General features: G+C 35.3%; 2 protein-coding genes across 13 annotated transcripts; both read right to left on the bottom strand.

Moving 5' to 3' along the window:
- Positions 1 to 331: 331 nt before the first annotated feature.
- Positions 332 to 8,988, bottom strand: LOC112732933 (PHD finger protein ING1). Of its 9 annotated transcripts, none has more exons than XM_072212379.1 (10): positions 8,516 to 8,988; positions 6,387 to 6,464; positions 6,095 to 6,217; positions 5,207 to 5,379; positions 4,975 to 5,046; positions 3,917 to 4,104; positions 3,296 to 3,359; positions 3,076 to 3,175; positions 791 to 947; positions 332 to 725 (listed from the first exon to the last, which is right to left on the bottom strand). In XM_072212379.1, exons 4-10 carry the CDS (start codon positions 5,232 to 5,234, stop codon positions 615 to 617), a joined length of 720 nt encoding a protein of 239 aa, XP_072068480.1. In that variant the 5' UTR covers positions 5,235 to 5,379; positions 6,095 to 6,217; positions 6,387 to 6,464; positions 8,516 to 8,988; the 3' UTR covers positions 332 to 614. The 9 variants fall into 9 exon arrangements, with proteins under 9 accessions (XP_072068480.1, XP_025637548.1, XP_072068482.1 ...); XM_025781763.3 differs by having other exon boundaries at positions 5,207 to 5,283; XM_072212381.1 differs by having other exon boundaries at positions 6,392 to 6,464.
- A 918-nt stretch (positions 8,989 to 9,906) lies between these two features.
- LOC112732932 (protein MEI2-like 4) lies at positions 9,907 to 18,088 on the bottom strand. Of its 4 annotated transcripts, none has more exons than XM_025781760.3 (15): positions 17,414 to 18,088; positions 16,510 to 16,679; positions 16,305 to 16,356; positions 15,392 to 15,718; positions 14,791 to 15,206; positions 14,524 to 14,682; positions 14,263 to 14,379; positions 14,041 to 14,177; positions 13,700 to 13,782; positions 13,125 to 13,529; positions 12,201 to 12,780; positions 11,848 to 11,932; positions 11,666 to 11,734; positions 11,374 to 11,553; positions 9,907 to 10,904 (listed from the first exon to the last, which is right to left on the bottom strand). In XM_025781760.3, the coding sequence occupies exons 2-15, from the start codon at positions 16,585 to 16,587 to the stop codon at positions 10,767 to 10,769; spliced, it is 2,826 nt and encodes a 941-aa protein (XP_025637545.1). In that variant the 5' UTR covers positions 16,588 to 16,679; positions 17,414 to 18,088; the 3' UTR covers positions 9,907 to 10,766. The 4 variants fall into 4 exon arrangements, with proteins under 4 accessions (XP_025637545.1, XP_025637546.1, XP_072068478.1 ...); XM_025781761.3 differs by having other exon boundaries at positions 16,510 to 16,676; positions 17,414 to 18,075; XM_072212377.1 differs by lacking the exon at positions 14,524 to 14,682 and having other exon boundaries at positions 16,510 to 16,676; positions 17,414 to 18,070.

The following is an 18,088-nucleotide window of genomic DNA, read 5'->3' as shown; positions in this document are numbered from 1 at the left end:
TAATATAAATTAAATAGTATTTAATTAATAATAATTTTGTACCTTTTAAATAATAATAATACCGGCATGAATATAATTGTTGGTGTTACGTAGCAGAAAACTTGATAATAACATCTACCTGCTTCATTAGACCATGGGAGAATTTGAAAACTTGTTAAAAAACCCAAATTTACAAATTAGGCTTGAAATTGTTGACAATTTCTTGAAACACCTTGGTCCTTTAAACACCACAAAATAACTTTCACCATCTAGGAACTCTCCCACATTGTATCATCTAGTTCAAAAGTAGTTATGGTATTTTACATAAATATAAAGAGTAAATGAAGGATGGTTTCTTGGTCAACTAAATAGGTGAACTAACTATAATTCAAGTAAACTTTGTAATAATTTTAGTTTACATTCTGCACAAAATCTATACGAAAATATATCCTCGCTTTGAAAGCTTGACCTAACAACGAAATAATAGCTCCATTTGCAAGATCAATAACGTAAGATGCAAAGACAGCCAGTGATGCAAAGTTTCAAGGCCCTGAAACATTAAAGTTGCGTCTTCTAAACATATTAACAATATACAGTCACCCATTTTACTACTAATCTTGTTCTTCTGTCAAACCTCATTTGCCTCTGCGACGATTTTTTGTTGCTGCGCAATTTGAACAATACCATTTTCCTTTTGGTTGTTCTTTCAGACCAACACAACCAAAATGAAACCACTCTATCTTGCACTGCAAACCCAGATATTGTCAAAATATGTTAGGGATAAAAGAAAGAAAGTAAAATAAATACTTACGTCAGGGTTATCACAGGCAACCATCTCGCCATAGCTAACTTGGTTACAAAAGCAGTATGTGGGTTCATTTGGATCAACTGGTAAATCCAATTCCATGCCAGTTGGGTTCACAGGTGTAGGTTGTGCTTCTGTTGCCACTGCAACAGATGTTTGGCGTCTGCAATAGCAGTTGTGAATCAAGTTATTTCTATTAGATTTCATTTTGTTTCCATTATCATACCATAAATGCTGTATACATGCATGCATCATGCGGCATACACAAACAACGGAAACAATAGATATGTGACATGTCACATTATAAGCCTTTCTACGTGTCCGTCTTAACAACTACAATGTGGAATTCAAAATTTTAATTCAAGAAACAAATATTCAGTCACAAACTAAAATCTGCTAAGTTATCCAGGTCATTTATGTACATAACTCTAAACCATAGTTGTCAAAGTCAAGAGTTAATATTTTAACTCTCTTCATAATGTTACCATGCAAAAATGAATTAAGGTTAAACTTGTACGAGTTTTTATGTAAATTAAAACAAAATCACTAACTAATCGATTCCACAAGTTTATAAGTTTATATTCATTTACTTATGATTATGCAACATTCGTTTAACTTATTAAGCTAATTTGATACAAATAAATTTAGTTATATTTTTATTTTCCAAAAAAAAAATGCATATAGACTTAATTAGCATAGAACTCGCTCTTTGTCAAACTCATGACCTTACATAAATTCTAATAAAAATGCAAAACTCATGATTCTACAACCAAGTTTATAAGTTCACATTCAAACCTTTGCCTTTAAGATGTACACCTTTTTGCCACTTTTGTTGGATATTTGTCTACATTTTCTAAAAGAATTGGTATTAATAAGGAGAGAAGGATAATATAAAAGGTATTCAGGACAAGAGATCCAATACAAAAGATTTGGTTTTTAGGGGGGACAATTGCAAAACTTTCAAATCTCTCAATATTGGAGAAAAAATTATTGTTGTGGGATACGTTTCTAAAGAGACCATGTGCCTTAAACCAAGTAGAAGAAGGATGTCTATCCTACAACACAATGCTTGCCTATCTAAATTTTTGTCATTATAGGTACAAGGGTTACTCTCTAGCCAAATACTATTATTTAGTCTCTTGAGTTATATTTTAAAGATGTTTATTTCACTTATTTTGTGATCAAGTTAAAATAGGCCAATATTAAACTAATATGAAGCTAGGGGAACTCGGGGCAATTATAGTGGGTCTAAGTGTGACTAACTGCTGAGGTGGCAGTAGCATGTGGAAAGAGTGAATGCTGCAGAGGGTATATGATGTAAAGGGAGGTTTACCTTACATTTTAGGCCAGGATTAAGGTTAAGGTTCGGTATTCGGAAGCAATGAGCACTCTATACTTGCTCAAAAACATCTCTTTCACATTGATTTCAATCCAGATTTCTACTATTTCTATTTATGGTTTCTGCTATATAATTACAAACACTATTATGTTATTTATGTCAATTACTAAGATATCTTTTCCAAATGTTATATAAAATATATAAACTTCCAAATTTAATCATGGATAATGACAACACTTTAGTCACTAAAGTAATTATCTTGGCAATAAATATTTGGCTTTCTACATTTAGGTAAAATAAGATTATCTAATTCTTGGTTTTCAAACCAAGGCAAGTGTTGCTTGACAACACAAATTCGTATCATCAAAAGGATTTGGATTATTTGGTATTTCTAGGTATGGTTTGTAGTACTTACAGGAATGTAGGACATCGGATATGAAGACAACAGAGCGTTACAAAGAAATATGTAAGAATGTCAAACAACAGAATGGCAGATTGTATTGTAAAGGCATAGTATCTACAATATGTTCAAGCTCTAATCATTATAATAAGATCACATAACTTCAACCTCCATTGTAAACAAAAGAAGCATTAACTGAAGAAGAAAACTAGGAATGCATGTTTGCGAGACTAATGTTTTTCCTTTTGCAATCTATTGCCAGTTGTCTGTTCACTCAAGGGCATCACATACTAAGATGTCTCTGTTTGAACACTTTTTCTCGTAAATGCTACCAAAACAAGAAATATATTTCCCAAACGTCTTAACTTCTATTCATTCAACATTTTCCTAAATAATTATGGTCTGTTTGAAGATATGCCCATCATTTGAATCCATAACGGAAAACCATGGAAGAAGGTATCTTATTAAGTGAAGATAATTGAAAATCATAGAGACACATCATGTGATAAGCGAGCAAAAATTGAATCATAAATAGTCCTAGAAGATTCATACTTTTTACGCCCTCCTCTGCCACCTTCATTACCCCTTCCAGATTTTGTATTGCCATCAGGAGCTGAAGCAAGAACTCCACTTATTGCAGCATTTTCTCTTTCTGATATAAATAAAAACAATAAATGCTTAATTAATAAAAATAATTAGATTCATTTGTTATCAATTACGATATAGCACATTAACAACTTATATAGATCATGAGATGAATAAAAGAAAGTACCGCGCCTAAGCTCCTCATCAAACTTCTTCAGATACTGATCAAGTTGTTGTATGTGTGTATCTACCTGCAAAAAATCACAAATATATTATTACAAAATCCACACCAAGCCAACAAGTTTTTGTACTTACGTTATAAATGCTGCCTCCTATATTTTGCTCCAAAACCAAAATTTGTTTTCCCAAATGTTATGTATATATATATTCTTAATCCAAATTTAAAAATGCAATACAAAAAGTGAAAAAAGCAAATGAAAATAACATACAATCATATCTGAACAATTATTGTACTGCCAGTACGTGCCTCTCTTAAAAAGAGCAGCCAAACTCACAAGGGCATAACCTTGGCATCGTGATAAGATCAATCTTTCAGTACATGAGTACAATGAAGTCATTGTGAAAGAATTGACTACTGAGAACAAAATCATTGAGAAAAAAATAAAATTAAAAAACTAGCAAGAAAAACATGGTACGGTCAAACAAATACAAATACAATCCATCATTTAGCTATATCGAACAAGTATTACCACAAAACTGCAATACTTATTCAAGCAATTATATCTAAAGCCAGGAATCAATCAAAGGTCTTGAAAAAAAATTCCATGTAGCAAGATAAGTGTACTACCAAATCATATGCCTGGACAGCCAGGGCAACCTTTTCATCAGCAATCCTAATGCTATGCTTTTGCTCATCAAGTGCTTCATCGGAAAATCGAATAACCGAAGTATCAGGTGTGATGTTTCCAGACCTAACTCCTCGCCTAATATCTTCAATTTCTTGTTCACAGCGGTGTTCATTTTGCCTTTGAATCTCTGCTCACAGAGATCACAGTCGTTATGTGGAGGAAAACTAACACGACTCAAAGGGAATTATTTTTTCCAGGAGAACATTTTGGACAGAGAGTAAGATTACAATAATAAAGGGCATACATGCCATTAATTTGATATCTAAAAACTAATTATAGGTATTAGCAATTAGCAAAGTAAGCAACATAAAATATACAAACTAAGACAATGTAATAAGCCTTTAGAATCAAATTAACCAAAAACATGAATTTCAAAATATCTGAGCTAAACTACAGGCTAAATTCCCATCACAAACTAAATAGTAAATATGGTATACGTATGTAATTTCCTATCGCACATTAAAACAATCCAGCCTAACAAATGTATTTTAGATAAGGAAGGTGCTAAATTCATTTTCTTAACAAAGTATCAAGCATTATGACATTAAGACAAGTTTCTAAACACCCACCACACTGGATTTGTGTATTATATACCACATAACTAATAACTAATTCTGGTTGCTTCTAACCCATTATTTTTATTTTTTATAGTAGTGAGCGCCTATAAGGGGAGCATTGGAGCAACGATGAAGTTATCTCCGTGTGACCTCAACGTCACAATTCAAGCCGCCGAAACAGCCAATGATGTAATTATCCGATTAGGTTGGGTACATTACACCTTTATTTAAAAGAATAATATAATTCCAGGAGAAGTTCCAACAGCATTACTACAAGTTTGGGACACAACAAATGCGCCTTGAGTGTGAAATGGCAACTCGCCTCACGATTAAATCATGTCAATGAACCACCAAATACAATTTCTAAGATTGTACCAGAACAAACTAGATAATTGCCTTTCTTAACAAGAATATAGCAAAGAATAAAAACGGACAAATACCCTGTAAACTCTTATCTAGGTCACGCAACAAGGCATACTTCTTCTGAAGAATAACGGGTAGAGACTCCAAATCTGCAAGTTGACAAGGATGGGGGAAAAAAACCAAAGAGATTGTTATAATTGTGAATTGAAAAGAAAAATTAAAGGTACAAATATTCTAGAACCCTAAAAAATTAATTAAAAAAAATTAGTTAGTAATGAAAAGGATATTGAAAGGAAGGGAGTGAATTACTAGCTTGAAATTCTTCAAGGAACGACATTAGGGCTGTGCTCCGTCCGGACTCCGATGTCTCCGCGGCTTTGTCCGGCCTGTGTTATGCGGCTGAGACGATTAGACGGAGAGAGATAGCATTCAACCGGAAAAAAAGAGCCGACCGTGACAGAGGAAAGCGAGCGCGGACGACGCTAGAGGCGGGATGGGGGACGTTTTTACAAAAATAGTACCAAAGATCATATTACGACAAAACTCTCTACTATCTAAATGGTACCAAAATAATTAGTGTTTTTATTATTTTTTTTTTCCTTTTTCTAAGAGAAAGAAATAAAAGAAAGTAGTAGAAATAGAAGAGTAGGAATAGGAATAGGAATAGGAATAGGAGAAAACACATTTTTTATGTTATTGTTTATAAAGTTATGTATTTTCTTCAAACATTTTCATGTTTATTGTCAAAGAAGATAAACAAAAAAATAAAACCAAAAGTGTAGAATTCTATATAAAGTTTAATAAAAAACACAAAAATTTATGAAAGTTGGTATAGAAATTTGTAAAATTAAATACAAAATAATTATATAAACAAAATTAAGGATGAGAAAGATACAATGAATCAAGAGTTTGCACAATTTTATAAAAAAATATATATATAAATATAAAATTTTATGAAGTTAGATGGACACAAATTTATATAAAGTTAAACACAAAATAATTATATAGACAAAAAAAATAAAAAAGAATGTACAGTTCGTATCTAGGAAGAATTGATGAGGCTAGTTAAAAGTAGTGAATCTACCAATAAAATCATGACCAATAATAAGGCAATCAAAAATGCATTTTGGTCATTTTTGGTGTATCTTTTATTTTGAATTAAATAAAAAAATAAAAAAAATAAAAAAAAACCTTTACCTATAATTTTTGGTTAAGATTTTCCTACCAATCTGGTTCAGTCAACAAACACCAAACTAATAAGATGTAAATCTGATTTCATTCCAAAATGGCTTCTTCTAAACTAACATCAAGTACCAAATCCTGCAACAAATAATAGCCTTAGGTTACACTGCAAAAACAGAGTATCGGAGAGTAGTAAAGGAGCAAAAAGACAAGACAATGAAGGAAAAGACAGTGATCAATCTCAAAAAACATCAAAACACAGATTTGAGATCATGAGAAACAGTTCTTCTAGAGGTGGTAATCTCACTGTACGTGTTGCTTCCTGAAGAAGATTGCCTCGTCATCTTCAATCTTGAGCCATTTCATTAAAGCATATTGCAGAATGCTGATTGAAGTAGCAGCAGCATGTTTAGACAGTATTATGCAGAATGCAGATTGAAATAGCAACTGCATATTAGTATTCAGGATATTTAATTGATGGTATAGCTGAGGTAATTTAATGAGGGTTACTAATTTTAGTGGTAGCTACACACTTATATAGGCAGCAATAGCATGGCAGAACAACTATCCTATATAATCAATTAAGCAATACATCAAAACAGCAACACATCAAAACAGCAAGTTTAAGTTAGTCACAATAGCTAATCAAAACAGCAACACATCAAAACAGCCATAGCTAATCAATAATCAATTAATCATTCAATCTAAGCACAAGTTTAAGTCAGTCACAATCTAAGCACAATTGAGTCACAACACAAAACAAAATACAGCACACAATTTTAATGAAGATTAACAAGATTAACTAGTGAACTAAATCAACTGAATCAGCACAATTTTAACAAAGATTAACCACCAAAATAAATCAACTAATCATTTAATGATTCAATCCAAAACAAGAAAACAAAGTATAATACAGCTAGATTCAAATTTCAACCTAGTAGCATTAGCAAAATCCAAAAATAAACAATGTTTTGAGTAAAGAATGAAGAACAGAGAACTAAAATTAAAAAAAAATGAAGCCTTTGCCTTCGTTCTGAGCTGTCTGAGCCGAGGGGCAGAAGCGCAGCGGAGACGGAGACCAGGCGACGAGCAGGACGACGGACGGCGTAGAAGAAGACTGCGAGCAGTGAGCACTGACCTTCGAAGAACGATTGCGAGCAGACGTCGACAGTAGAGAACGAAGACTGAGAGCCAACAGGGGTTCTTCTTTGGAGGACGCCAACGGAATGAAGAGAGGATCCCCTGACTGCAACGGACAGCAACGAGGCTAGGGTTTCGTTTTTGTTTGGGGAGAAGGAAGGAGATAAAAGAAACCGGAGAAGGGGCTCTAGGGTTAGGAGGTGAGGCTTCTGTGCTTCACACCTGCCCCTGACTGCAACAGACAGCGGCAGTGGCTCACTTCTTGTAGCTTGTGGCAGTGAGGCTAGGGTTTCTGTTTCTTTGGAGAGGAGGAAGGAGATGGAAGAATTGGAGAACGAGTTGGTTGTGGCTTGACTGCTGGCTTCATGCGTGCTTCTGTTTGGTTTTTACTTTTTAGTAAGGTTGCGAGAACTGGACCGGTCAATGAACCGGTAAGATAACTGGTTCACTGGTTTAATGGTTTGACTGAGGTTCAACCGGAGTTCAACCGGTTTAAATAAATTTTTAACAAAATTATTAAAAATTAAATATATAATTTCAAAGATTTAAATTCAATAATTTCTAATCTAATAAAATTTAAAATTTCACCTTTTTTAACTATACAAAACTCTAATCATCAAAAATCATAATCATCATTGTTAGTTTCAGGATTTTCATCATCGATAGGATTTTCAAAGCACAGCCACAAAAAAAGTTCCATTCATGCACTACATACTTGATGACATCTCATATCATAATAATCTTGCTTTCTTACTTACCACTACTACATGATTTATATTTCTAGGACATGAACATCATAGATATTAGGCAATCACAATTTACAACAAAACCCAAACACAGGCTTGAAAACCAGAAAGGGGATTAAGAAAAATTATATTGTTTAACCAGTGATTTGAATGGGCTTAACATCAGGTTTCTTAACTTCTGCCTAGGTTTCTTAACTTCTGCCTTGGGAACAGTGACAGTAAGAACACCATTCTCCATGGATGTCTTCACCTGATCCATCTTGGCGTGGGAGCCTGAACCTCCGCATGAACTTACCACTTACTTACAACATCAGCCAAACCCAAATCAGAAAACCAGCAACAATATTATTCCAGATAGCAACATCATTTCAAAAAATCAACAACTCAACAACTCAGGATAATAGAAAATGATCAAAATCATCAAAATCAGTAATTCAATACTATTAACTCAGCAAATCAAGATCACTAAAATAGTAAAACCAGCAACTGAATCAGCATTATTAACAAAAGTACAAAATCAAGTAAAAATAATTCAAGCAGCATTATTTACCGGAGGAAGGGTCGTTGAGCTCGACGGCGACACACAGAAAGATGGAGAGCTCGACGGCGACAGAGAGAGGGCACGACGGCGACAGAGAAAGGGCTCGACGGAGACCGAGAGAGACGACGGCGAGGGGAAGAGAAACGATGACAGGCGACGAGTAGACCTTCACCTTCCACAGGCGATGATTCTTGATGCCACAACGGTCAGTTCCACCCGGCGGCGACAGCACCCTCCACCCGTTCGGCGATGAGACCTAGCGACGCGAGGAGATGGGATCCAGGAGAAGAGGATCGGCGACGACGAGGCTGGACGCTGGCTGAGGAGACGAGTTCGTCGGGGACGACGGCGTTGGGCACTAGGCGGTGGCTCCTGGCCTCCTGCTGCTGTTGGCTGGGAGAGAGGAAGAAAAGGGGGCTAGGGTTCCGTGGAGTGGAGAGAGAGAGAGGGGGGTGGGTCTTGTGCGTGAGTGAAAGAGAGAGAAAATGGGGGAGGGTTTATATATTTTTATATTTTTTTCATTTTTTTTAAATCGAAAACCGGGGAAAAACCGTTCTGTTCAAACGGTTCGCTGGTTAACCGCCAGTTCGACCGATTTTTTACCACTTTTTTGCTAGACGGTTTTGCACTTCAATCCAACCGGCTAGATGACCGATTCCCGGTTAATTCGGTTTAACCGGCCAGTTCGATTCGATTTTCAGAACAATTTTTAACCAAAACGGCATCGATTGATGAGAACCGGCCGGGTTCCAATCCGGTCCGACTGACCGATTCCCGGCCATTTCTGCGGTTTAAATCCGATTTTCAAATTAACAGTTTTGCATGGCAAATCGAACCATTTTAGTTGACGATTCACGGTTAAACCGGTCAGACCGGCCGGTCTAGTCCAATTTTCGAAACATTGGTTACAATTATAGTTGTCAGAACCGAACCGGTGATCAAACCGGTCAGGTTATTGGGTCACTGGGTTATTGGTTCAATCGGTGAGTCACTGGTTGAACCGGTTGACTTGGTCCTATATAATAAAAAATAAAAAATAGTTAAAAATTTAAAATTAAAATTTAAAATACATAATTTTACTAACATTTTAAAAATATCAAGCTATTTTAAAATAATATAGAACAGAAACAATAAATATTTTATTATTTTTACTCTATCATAAATAATTTTATTTTGTTTTTATATTAAAATAACTATTATTTTTAAATTTCAATAATTTATTAATTAGTTTATATTTATTGTATTATTTTATACTATAGGTATTTATTGAAAAATAATATTAATAAATTATATAATTATGAAAAGAAAAAATGAGTTTATAATTATTGTTAAATAAAATATAATTAATTTAAGAATGAGTGAGTTTATAACTAAAATTAAAATAAATTAAATAGAAGTAATTTGATGAAAGATATTTATATATATTATAATTTGCATATATATTAGTGAAGAGCACAGCAGCCTAGTGGCTGTAAATGGCGCCTCCATTTATGAAGGAAAGGTTCAAACCCTACCTCTAGCATTTCTATGAAATGCCAATTCGTACCGGTTTGGTCGGACCGGTCTTCATCAGGTTTGACCGGTTTTCAATGGTTCAATCAGATTTTGACTAGTTCCTACCGGTTCGTTACCTTACATGGTGCAAATATCGGACCGGACCAGTATAGGATCTGGTTCATCGGTTTTTCAGTCGAACTGTCCGGTCCGGTCCGGTCCGGTTTTAATAACAATGGTTACAATTAAGTCTCTTTTTCTTGATAATCAATCACTTCCTATAGTCAAAAACTATTCCCAGAAGTAAAATACAATACAAAATTACATATTAACAACAATGATCAAAACGAAATCAGCAAAGTCCCTTGAACCCCATAATGATTTGTGAAGGAAATTTCTGTAAATTGTGAAACCACTCTTTATCAGCTGGCCAAAATTTTGAGCTTCAGTATATCAAATACTCTGAAGTGTGAGATGATAAACAGGACTCCATGCAAAAATTTCGGGGGGAAAAAAATACTAGAATCAGTGATTTCATTCTGGTTATGTACTTACAGCCTCTGAAAACTTGTTTAAGTGTTCCTCTATAGGCAAAAAAATTTTAGCCCCTTGAAATCCAGGCTCCGGCTCTCTTCTATCTTTTTTCTTTTTTTTTCTTCTAGTACAAAAAGAGGTCAATGTACATATCCGGGGTTGAACATAACTTATGATGCGATATTGAACAGTTAGGACCCCAGGATTAATCAGTTAGAGTTTCATGAAGAGTCTAAGCAGAGTCAAGTCCATTAGGAGACTCTACATTTATCAAAATTCTTGGACTTGGTTGGTTGCGACTTTCGTCATTACCAGCAGTGCGAGATTTTCCAGGTCTCACTCTAATATTGGTACCCATAGGAAAAGGCTCCTGCAGAGACAAAGTTCGTCAATAATGTTACCCTCTATTAGCCTTCTAAAGGAGGGGTTGAATCTGTTCAATTTACATGTTATGCATAAAAAAAGGTTTACAATTTTCAAACAACAAAATAGAGACATTATACTTTAGTTCTCATGTATGTGCTTCTAGTGACTATTCCTAACAGAAGGCTGTTTCTATCAGCAATTATTACCAATACTCTCGCATTATTTTCAGCCAATCAAATTTCATGAAATCTCTTCAAGCATTGGATAGTACCAACACGCAGTGCATGGAAAAAATGCATGGCTACTGTATTAACATTAAATATCGGTTGCTGGTTTGAAGATTGACATAAATTCTGGCCAAAACTGGTATTTAATGCGAAATATCAAGGGGAAACAAAGAAGGAAATATGGTAGCTCCATTACAGCATTTAGCAACTGGAAATAACTGCAATTAAAGAAAAAGATTGACTCACTGGATCACCAGCATTTGGACCATCAGTGTGGAAGAGAATAGGGCGACAACGTTTATCTTCATTCATCAGGCTTGAGTTCTGGAAATGGGCAATGAGAGAAGCTTTTCCTTGAATTCGGGCATATGCAAGTGAGGCTACCTTTTCACTATTGAACTTCTCCCATTTTTTCCCATTAAAAGTCTGCATAATTCTTATTGACATTAGTTCCATCAATTCATGAAGAAACAATAAAAAACAAGACCTAGGAACTCCACAAAAGTATATTACTAGTACATAAGAATTCATAACTAACCTGGTGGAAAGGAATAATTTGAGCAGCATCGATCATATTTATAAATGCATAACCAACATTACATTTATTCTGCAATCACATGTAGATTTGAATCAGAATCATATTTATGAATTCTCCTCCAAAGTAAAAGATTAAAAAAAAAAACAACAAAAAGAAAAACAAAAACAAAAGTAAATACATGCCTTGAAGTCAATTGGCAAATACAGAAAATCATAAGTTCCCCTACAACGCTCATCAATAGCAGCAAGAAGCATCTTTGAGGTATACCTAGCGAAAAGAGAAGTAGGGCAAATCAAGAGTCAAACACAAGGTATATCTCAAATGAACACAGAATGAATGGAAGTATAAGAAATTCTCAAGTGCCAACTTCAATAAGATGATGATGCAAAACATGAATTTATGCAGATATTTTTATTTTCCCAATCTTAACATTGAAATTAAGATAACTAACAATTTCACCAGTGAAACATTCAGTTGTAAACAGAACATGAAAAGATAACATGGTAAGCAACGCAAGATCCAAACAGTGACGTACTTGTTGGGAATATTTTTTATCATAAGTGTTGTTCGGGTGTCTTCCCCCTGCATTATGCGACCTAGGTCAAGTTCAAATTGTTTTTTATCAGCATTGTTTGTTTCACTCCTACGGTGATAAAGGCTTCTCATCCGTTCATTGGCAGAATCAATTTTTGACGTTGAATTCATAGAATGTCTTCCAGGGAAACCATGATGCTTAGGAGAACTCTGCCCAGCATTGGATGGCAGTTCAGTGCCTTTAGGACTGGCATGAGGAAACAAACGAGGAGAAAATTCTGGAGAAAGCAATTGCCAGGAACCCTGAAAACCTCCACTTCCCACAAAACCAGAAGCATCAGGGGATTCTGCTAGGTGCGAATGTTGCCTTCCCCAAGGTGACACTGGTGCTGATGCAACATTGTGGTCCATGTGTTGTGACCTCAACATATGAGGTGGTGTTATGGCAAAGCTTGGCATCTGTGGAAGATTAACAAATGATGGTCTTTTCTGCCACAGCATGGTACCTGATGAAGACTGCTGATGCAAATTGGAGCTGTTCCACATCTGATAAAGTCCATGATGTGACCGGATCCCATTTCCTGTCGGTTAAAAATAAAAACAATGATTTCAAACCAGATTTCAATGTAAACCTACCAAATACACATAACAAATATATCAAGTATACAATTACCAAGTTTCAACCACTTATAATTTCCCGATAGTTAGGCAACTCTGAAATAGTTTAATTGAATAATTCAACTATTAAACAGTAATTAGTAGTGTAAGAGTTTTAAATTGCTAGGGTGCCAAAGTAAACAGTTTGATAATAATTATACTCCCTCCTATCTCAATTTTCTATAAACAAGAATCATTTCAAAACTGTTACGCATTAGGAAAGTTATACATTATGCTATTTTTGCCTATCAAAATCCATTGCACTGACCTCCTGCATTAAATTCTGCTAAGTTCCCAGTTGAGCCCATTCCCTGAATGTGCCTGCTGTCAGAGGCTTCGGTCACTCCAGTATTGACACTGCTAGTCATGTTGCTAATGGTGCTTGAAAAGTTATAAGGACTACCATTAGCTAAAGTATCATGATACTCGGGTAAGGAATGAGGATGAAATCTCGGACTAGAAGCAAATTTTATTGCGTCAACAAATATATTGGACTCAGAAACGCCAGAAACATTTGAAGCTGATGATCCTCTCACTGTGTTGTGAATGCTAGAATTTATATGTCCAAATGCATTATCATTATACGTGTTTAAAGGTTGCGCCATTCCAGATTGAAATCCCTGATTGTAACCATTTTCCAAGCCAGATCCAATCACTCCAGCAGACACCGTTGCTGCACATGATGTCCAGTTAGAACACCAAAAGTGTTTGCTTTATTTATTTTTTTTTTTTTGTGTCTGTATGTGTGTTTGTTTGTTTGTGTGTGTGTGTGTGTGTGTTGGGGGGGGGGGGGGGGGGGGGGGGGGGGGGGGGGGGAGTAAGTTGACAAAGACAAGATCTTACCCTTCTGTCTCAGTGCTAAGTTGTCAATAATACTCTGACCAAGATCTGGTTCATCTTGCCCCTTATGAGACTGCTGCATCAAACTGCATAAGAAATGTTAAAATAATTCTTATAAGGAAAGTTCTCAGAGTGCTCTTTAAAGGAGGTAAGAATAATCTACATAGTCAAAATAAATATTAAAGGAGGTAAGAATCAATGCATATCCAAAATATAACCTTTCTCTACACAACATCGGTTATATAGAGGTACACATAAAATGCGAAAATAATTAGAAGAGCTATAAGTTAGACAAAAAATCAGTCTAAAATATAAAAAGTAGAAATGGGCCCCATGTTGCAAACCTAGGATGTCCTGGTTCAATCTTGATCTGCTTCCCAGCAATGTCAATCCTGTTCAATGCACGAAGAGCAGCTTCTGCAGCTCGTACATCATAAAACTCTATAAATTTGTGCTGTTTCATTTCAGGAGATTCAAAAATCTGCAATTAACAACATAATATTTAAGGAAACACGTATTATCTTCATATGATATAAACAACAAAAATAGGTGAATAGACATCTCACTTCTTTAATATCTCCATAAAATCCAAAAATCTGTTTGAGTTCATCATTTGAAATAGATGAATCAAGACCAGATAGCATCAGCGTACCATGGCCAATATCCTTCTCAGAAGCATTGACCTAACATGCCATCAAGGTAGATATATCAGCAAAGCATAAAAGGTAGGAAGTAGGAACACAAAGAAAGTGTAATACTATAACAATATTACAAATGACAGCAATGGAGTGGAATTATGCGTATTTGACAATTTCTCAGAAATATACCTTTGGAATTGAATAATGTATATCAAGTTTCCTTAACCTCAGTGGCCAATTTTGAAGTTCTTGCGTTGCACTTTGTGCAGCTCTTAGGTCAAAATAAGAAATCATGACAAAACCACGATGTTTACAAGCTGTATACATGGTTCTAATATCTCCATATTGCTGCCAGAACAAACATAATAGTCCTTTTACATTTTATGATAACTGTTGTGAAATGCTTCCTGAAAATCCTAACATAACATCTAACATGAAAGGAAAACAAAGACGCACCTCAAAGAGAGCCTTTAGCTCAGAGTCGTCTACGTTGCTATTAATGTTTCGAACAAAGAGTGTTCTAGAAGGTTGTGTGACAAAAGGAAATTTTCCTTTAGGACCTCCAACAAAACCTGAATCTCCCTCCAGAGCACTAGTTCTTAATCCTGCATTCAGATGTTCATCTCTTTCCAGCTCCATGCCTCCCCCACTGCTAAACAAGTCAAAATCCTCCAAGTCATCATTTTTTCTGGCATTAGTATTGTTATATCTTGACTCATCATTGACACCAGAAAACAGATCATCTTCATCAGGAAGGAGATTCCCTATAGTTTCAGCCTCTATTTCTTCAAGAGATTTATAAGGCTCTTCCTCGGGAACAGAATCAATAATATCGGGCTGATCAGATAAAGCATCTTTCCCGAACAACCTCACTGCATCATGATATGCATATAAACACTGATAAGAAAATACCTTAAGATGTACCTAATGATGATATACAAGCAAACTGATGCAACACAAAATTGTTTCCAAGCATTAGAAAATAGAAACATATTAGGGCATAAGTGCTGATCATTTGACTATGCTGTAACAATCATTACTAGTAATGCATACTTACACTTTTGGCAAAACATATCAGACAATGAGCTCGAGAATAGAGTACTTTCACATGTGGCTGCACTGGAAACAAACTTGTCCCCAATTACACCAGGTGAGTTCGGTCCGGAGCGCATACATACATCAGACCTTGATCTGTGATGATAATGTGATGATTCCTTGGAAACCATCAGCGCATCAAAAATGCCTTCACCACCAAATTTTAGCTGTTCCACATTTTCAATAGATAGACTGGTGCATGACATTGGCAAACCAGATTTTGCACTTCTTTCCAGTACAGATGAAGAATTCAAATTGCTTCCAGGGGATGCTATCATTCCATTTTTTCCTGATAAAGTGAATATAGCAAAATTCATTTATCCATCTACATCTTCTGCATATGCAAATGCATGAACAAACGCAAATATAGATCACATGTAAAAGTATGCCGGGGGGAGGGGGGGTATTACAACATTCAAATTAGCATGATGTAAAACTTTGAAATTTTAGATATCTTCTGTATAAAAATTACATGTATGAGCTTGAATCCTGCAGAGTGCAGCATATATATAAATCAAATCACCATCATTATTCCAGCTATACTACTACTAAAGAGCTGCTAGAACATGGAAGACACTTTTGCATGCATTATTAAGGCATTGAATACGTAGAACTTACTGCAATTAGGTATTTCCACAAACTGAAACAGAAGTGTTAGTTTAGGTTTGATGCAATTGCTTGTATTAAAAAGTACATACTAAATTGATAAGTAACAATAAATATTCAGGAGCAAAGATGCATTTAATAATTGTGGACATAATTCATTTATTCATAATTTCATATAAGAGGAAGATTGATTGAAAATTTCTAAATAGACAACTGTTCTGCCACAGACAGAAGTAACTTAAGTTTGAACTTCCGCTGTTGGTCCTCACCTTGTGGATATTGATCATGAATGGATTTGAACTTCCGTATTCCAGCATCCCTCTGCCCAGAAGAGTTCGAGACAGGTTTAGAAAACCAACAGCTTGCTCATATAGGTAATGTCATTTAGGCCATAGAGAAGCTACATAACATTTAGAAAAAGGTAGCTTTTTTTTTTTTCTCGGGGGTGGGGAGAACAATAATAAATGTAATTACCTCAGAACGAAAAGAAATGTCATCAAAAAAGTGAGATGAAGCAGAAACTCCCCTCTGATCCACCATTGGAGAAGGCATCCCATAAAAAAAAAAACAAAATCTGGAAATAGAAGTATTGTGGAAAAGCTCTTCACGTGCTTGCTTGGTTAGGCTCTACTCATTATCATCTGCTGGAAATTCAATTATTTTTAAGGCTATTTGCTTGATCAAAGGAAAGGGGAAAATTTGCAAATTCATAGTGACCACAACACTAATAGAATCAAAACCAAGAAAGAGTTAAACTTGATGCAATCTCAGACTAAGACAGTAACATTTACCTAGTTCTTGGCTGCTGGCATAATCACTCTCAACCCCTAATTGGAACTGTTCTACCTAAGACTCTAATTGCTAAATTCAAAGGGATTGGTACAAAAATTAAGCTAGAAATAGTTGCATCTTCAACTAAATACCACCTGAAAATAGATGAAATTGCATAAAAGAAGAAAGCCCGTTGCTTACCTACCAACGACCTAATCCAATTGGACCATTCTTTTGCACTGAATTCAAAAATAAAAAGAGTTGGAAATTGAACCAAAAAGCATCCATAGAAATTAGGAAATTCCTATTCATATGAGCATTAAAAACAACTGGCAGCTACCAAAGTTTAAATATTCCAGCCTGTCTATGTAAGAAACCAAGGGAATTTTACAGGAAACCCCGTAACTATGAATAGATCAAGCTCCCAAAAAGAATTAAAAAAAAAAAAAGGAAAAATCCAGGTTTTGCGAGAATGATGAAGCGTTTTGCACATTAAGCTGAAATTCAGCTACACGAAAAGACTTCTGAATTATGAGCTGAATTCAAAAAGAGAATACGCTAATTAAACCCAAAAAGACTGGCATAACATAAGATATAAAATGCTCACCTTCTAAATTGAAACAGAGTCTCTTTTGTTCCCGAAAATTCAACGAAGTTGAACTCAAAAAGAAGAAAGACAAAGAGGAACCCGCAACAAAAATTGAACCTTGGCTACACGACATAAGGAAATTCATAAGCGGGGAGATCTCATGATAATTTCGGCCAAATCTCCTCTTTTCTCGCCTGCATTGCTTTTCCGTTAATCTCACCACACGAGATACACAAGAAACCAAGAAATAAACGCTTATACGTTCGTACACATAACAGAACAGAACCGGACCTTTGTTTTTTTTTTCTTTTCTCTTCTTCTTCTTTAAATATTATCTTCTTTTCTTGTTGGTTTATGCGTACGGATAATTAATTATTGAGAGAGAAATTAAAAAAAGCTGATCTCCGGCGAAGCCCCGGCGAGATTGCGCTCGCCGGTCGCCGTCTATTTTAGGAGAGAGAAAGAGACGACTCAACAAGAGAAAAAGAGAGAGAGAGTTTGTGTTATGTTGCGAGAGACTTGTGACAGAGGCAAAGAAGAAAAGAGGAGAATAGAAGAAGAAAAAGAAAAGAGAGGGGGAAAGAAGAAAAGCGTGTTAGTTGGCCTTTTTTTAATAATAAGAAAACAAAACAAACAAAACCGAAACGAAACCAGAAATGAAATTACTACTGTGACAGGACAGATTTGACAAGT

Source organism: Arachis hypogaea, chromosome 13 (genome assembly GCF_003086295.3).
Source record: "Arachis hypogaea cultivar Tifrunner chromosome 13, arahy.Tifrunner.gnm2.J5K5, whole genome shotgun sequence".
NCBI classification, from domain to species: Eukaryota; Viridiplantae; Streptophyta; class Magnoliopsida; order Fabales; family Fabaceae; genus Arachis; species Arachis hypogaea.
This window is presented reverse-complemented; position numbering and strand designations above follow the sequence as displayed.

Coding starts and splice junctions, on each gene's coding strand:
- LOC112732932 (XM_025781760.3), bottom strand. CDS start 16,587: ATGCCTTCTCCAATGGTGGATCAGAGGGGAGTTTCTGCTTCATCTCAC. Junction 14,178..14,262: donor TTTATGGAGATATTAAAGAA/GTGAGATGTCTA, acceptor TGTTAATTGCAG/ATTTTTGAATCTCCTGAAAT. Junction 13,530..13,699: donor CTTAGCACTGAGACAGAAGG/GTAAGATCTTGT, acceptor CATCATGTGCAG/CAACGGTGTCTGCTGGAGTG.
- LOC112732933 (XM_072212379.1), bottom strand. CDS start 5,234: ATGTCGTTCCTTGAAGAATTTCAAGCTA. Junction 948..3,075: donor GGCAGAGGAGGGCGTAAAAA/GTATGAATCTTC, acceptor CTGCTATTGCAG/ACGCCAAACATCTGTTGCAG. Junction 726..790: donor TTGCCTGTGATAACCCTGAC/GTAAGTATTTAT, acceptor CTGGGTTTGCAG/TGCAAGATAGAGTGGTTTCA.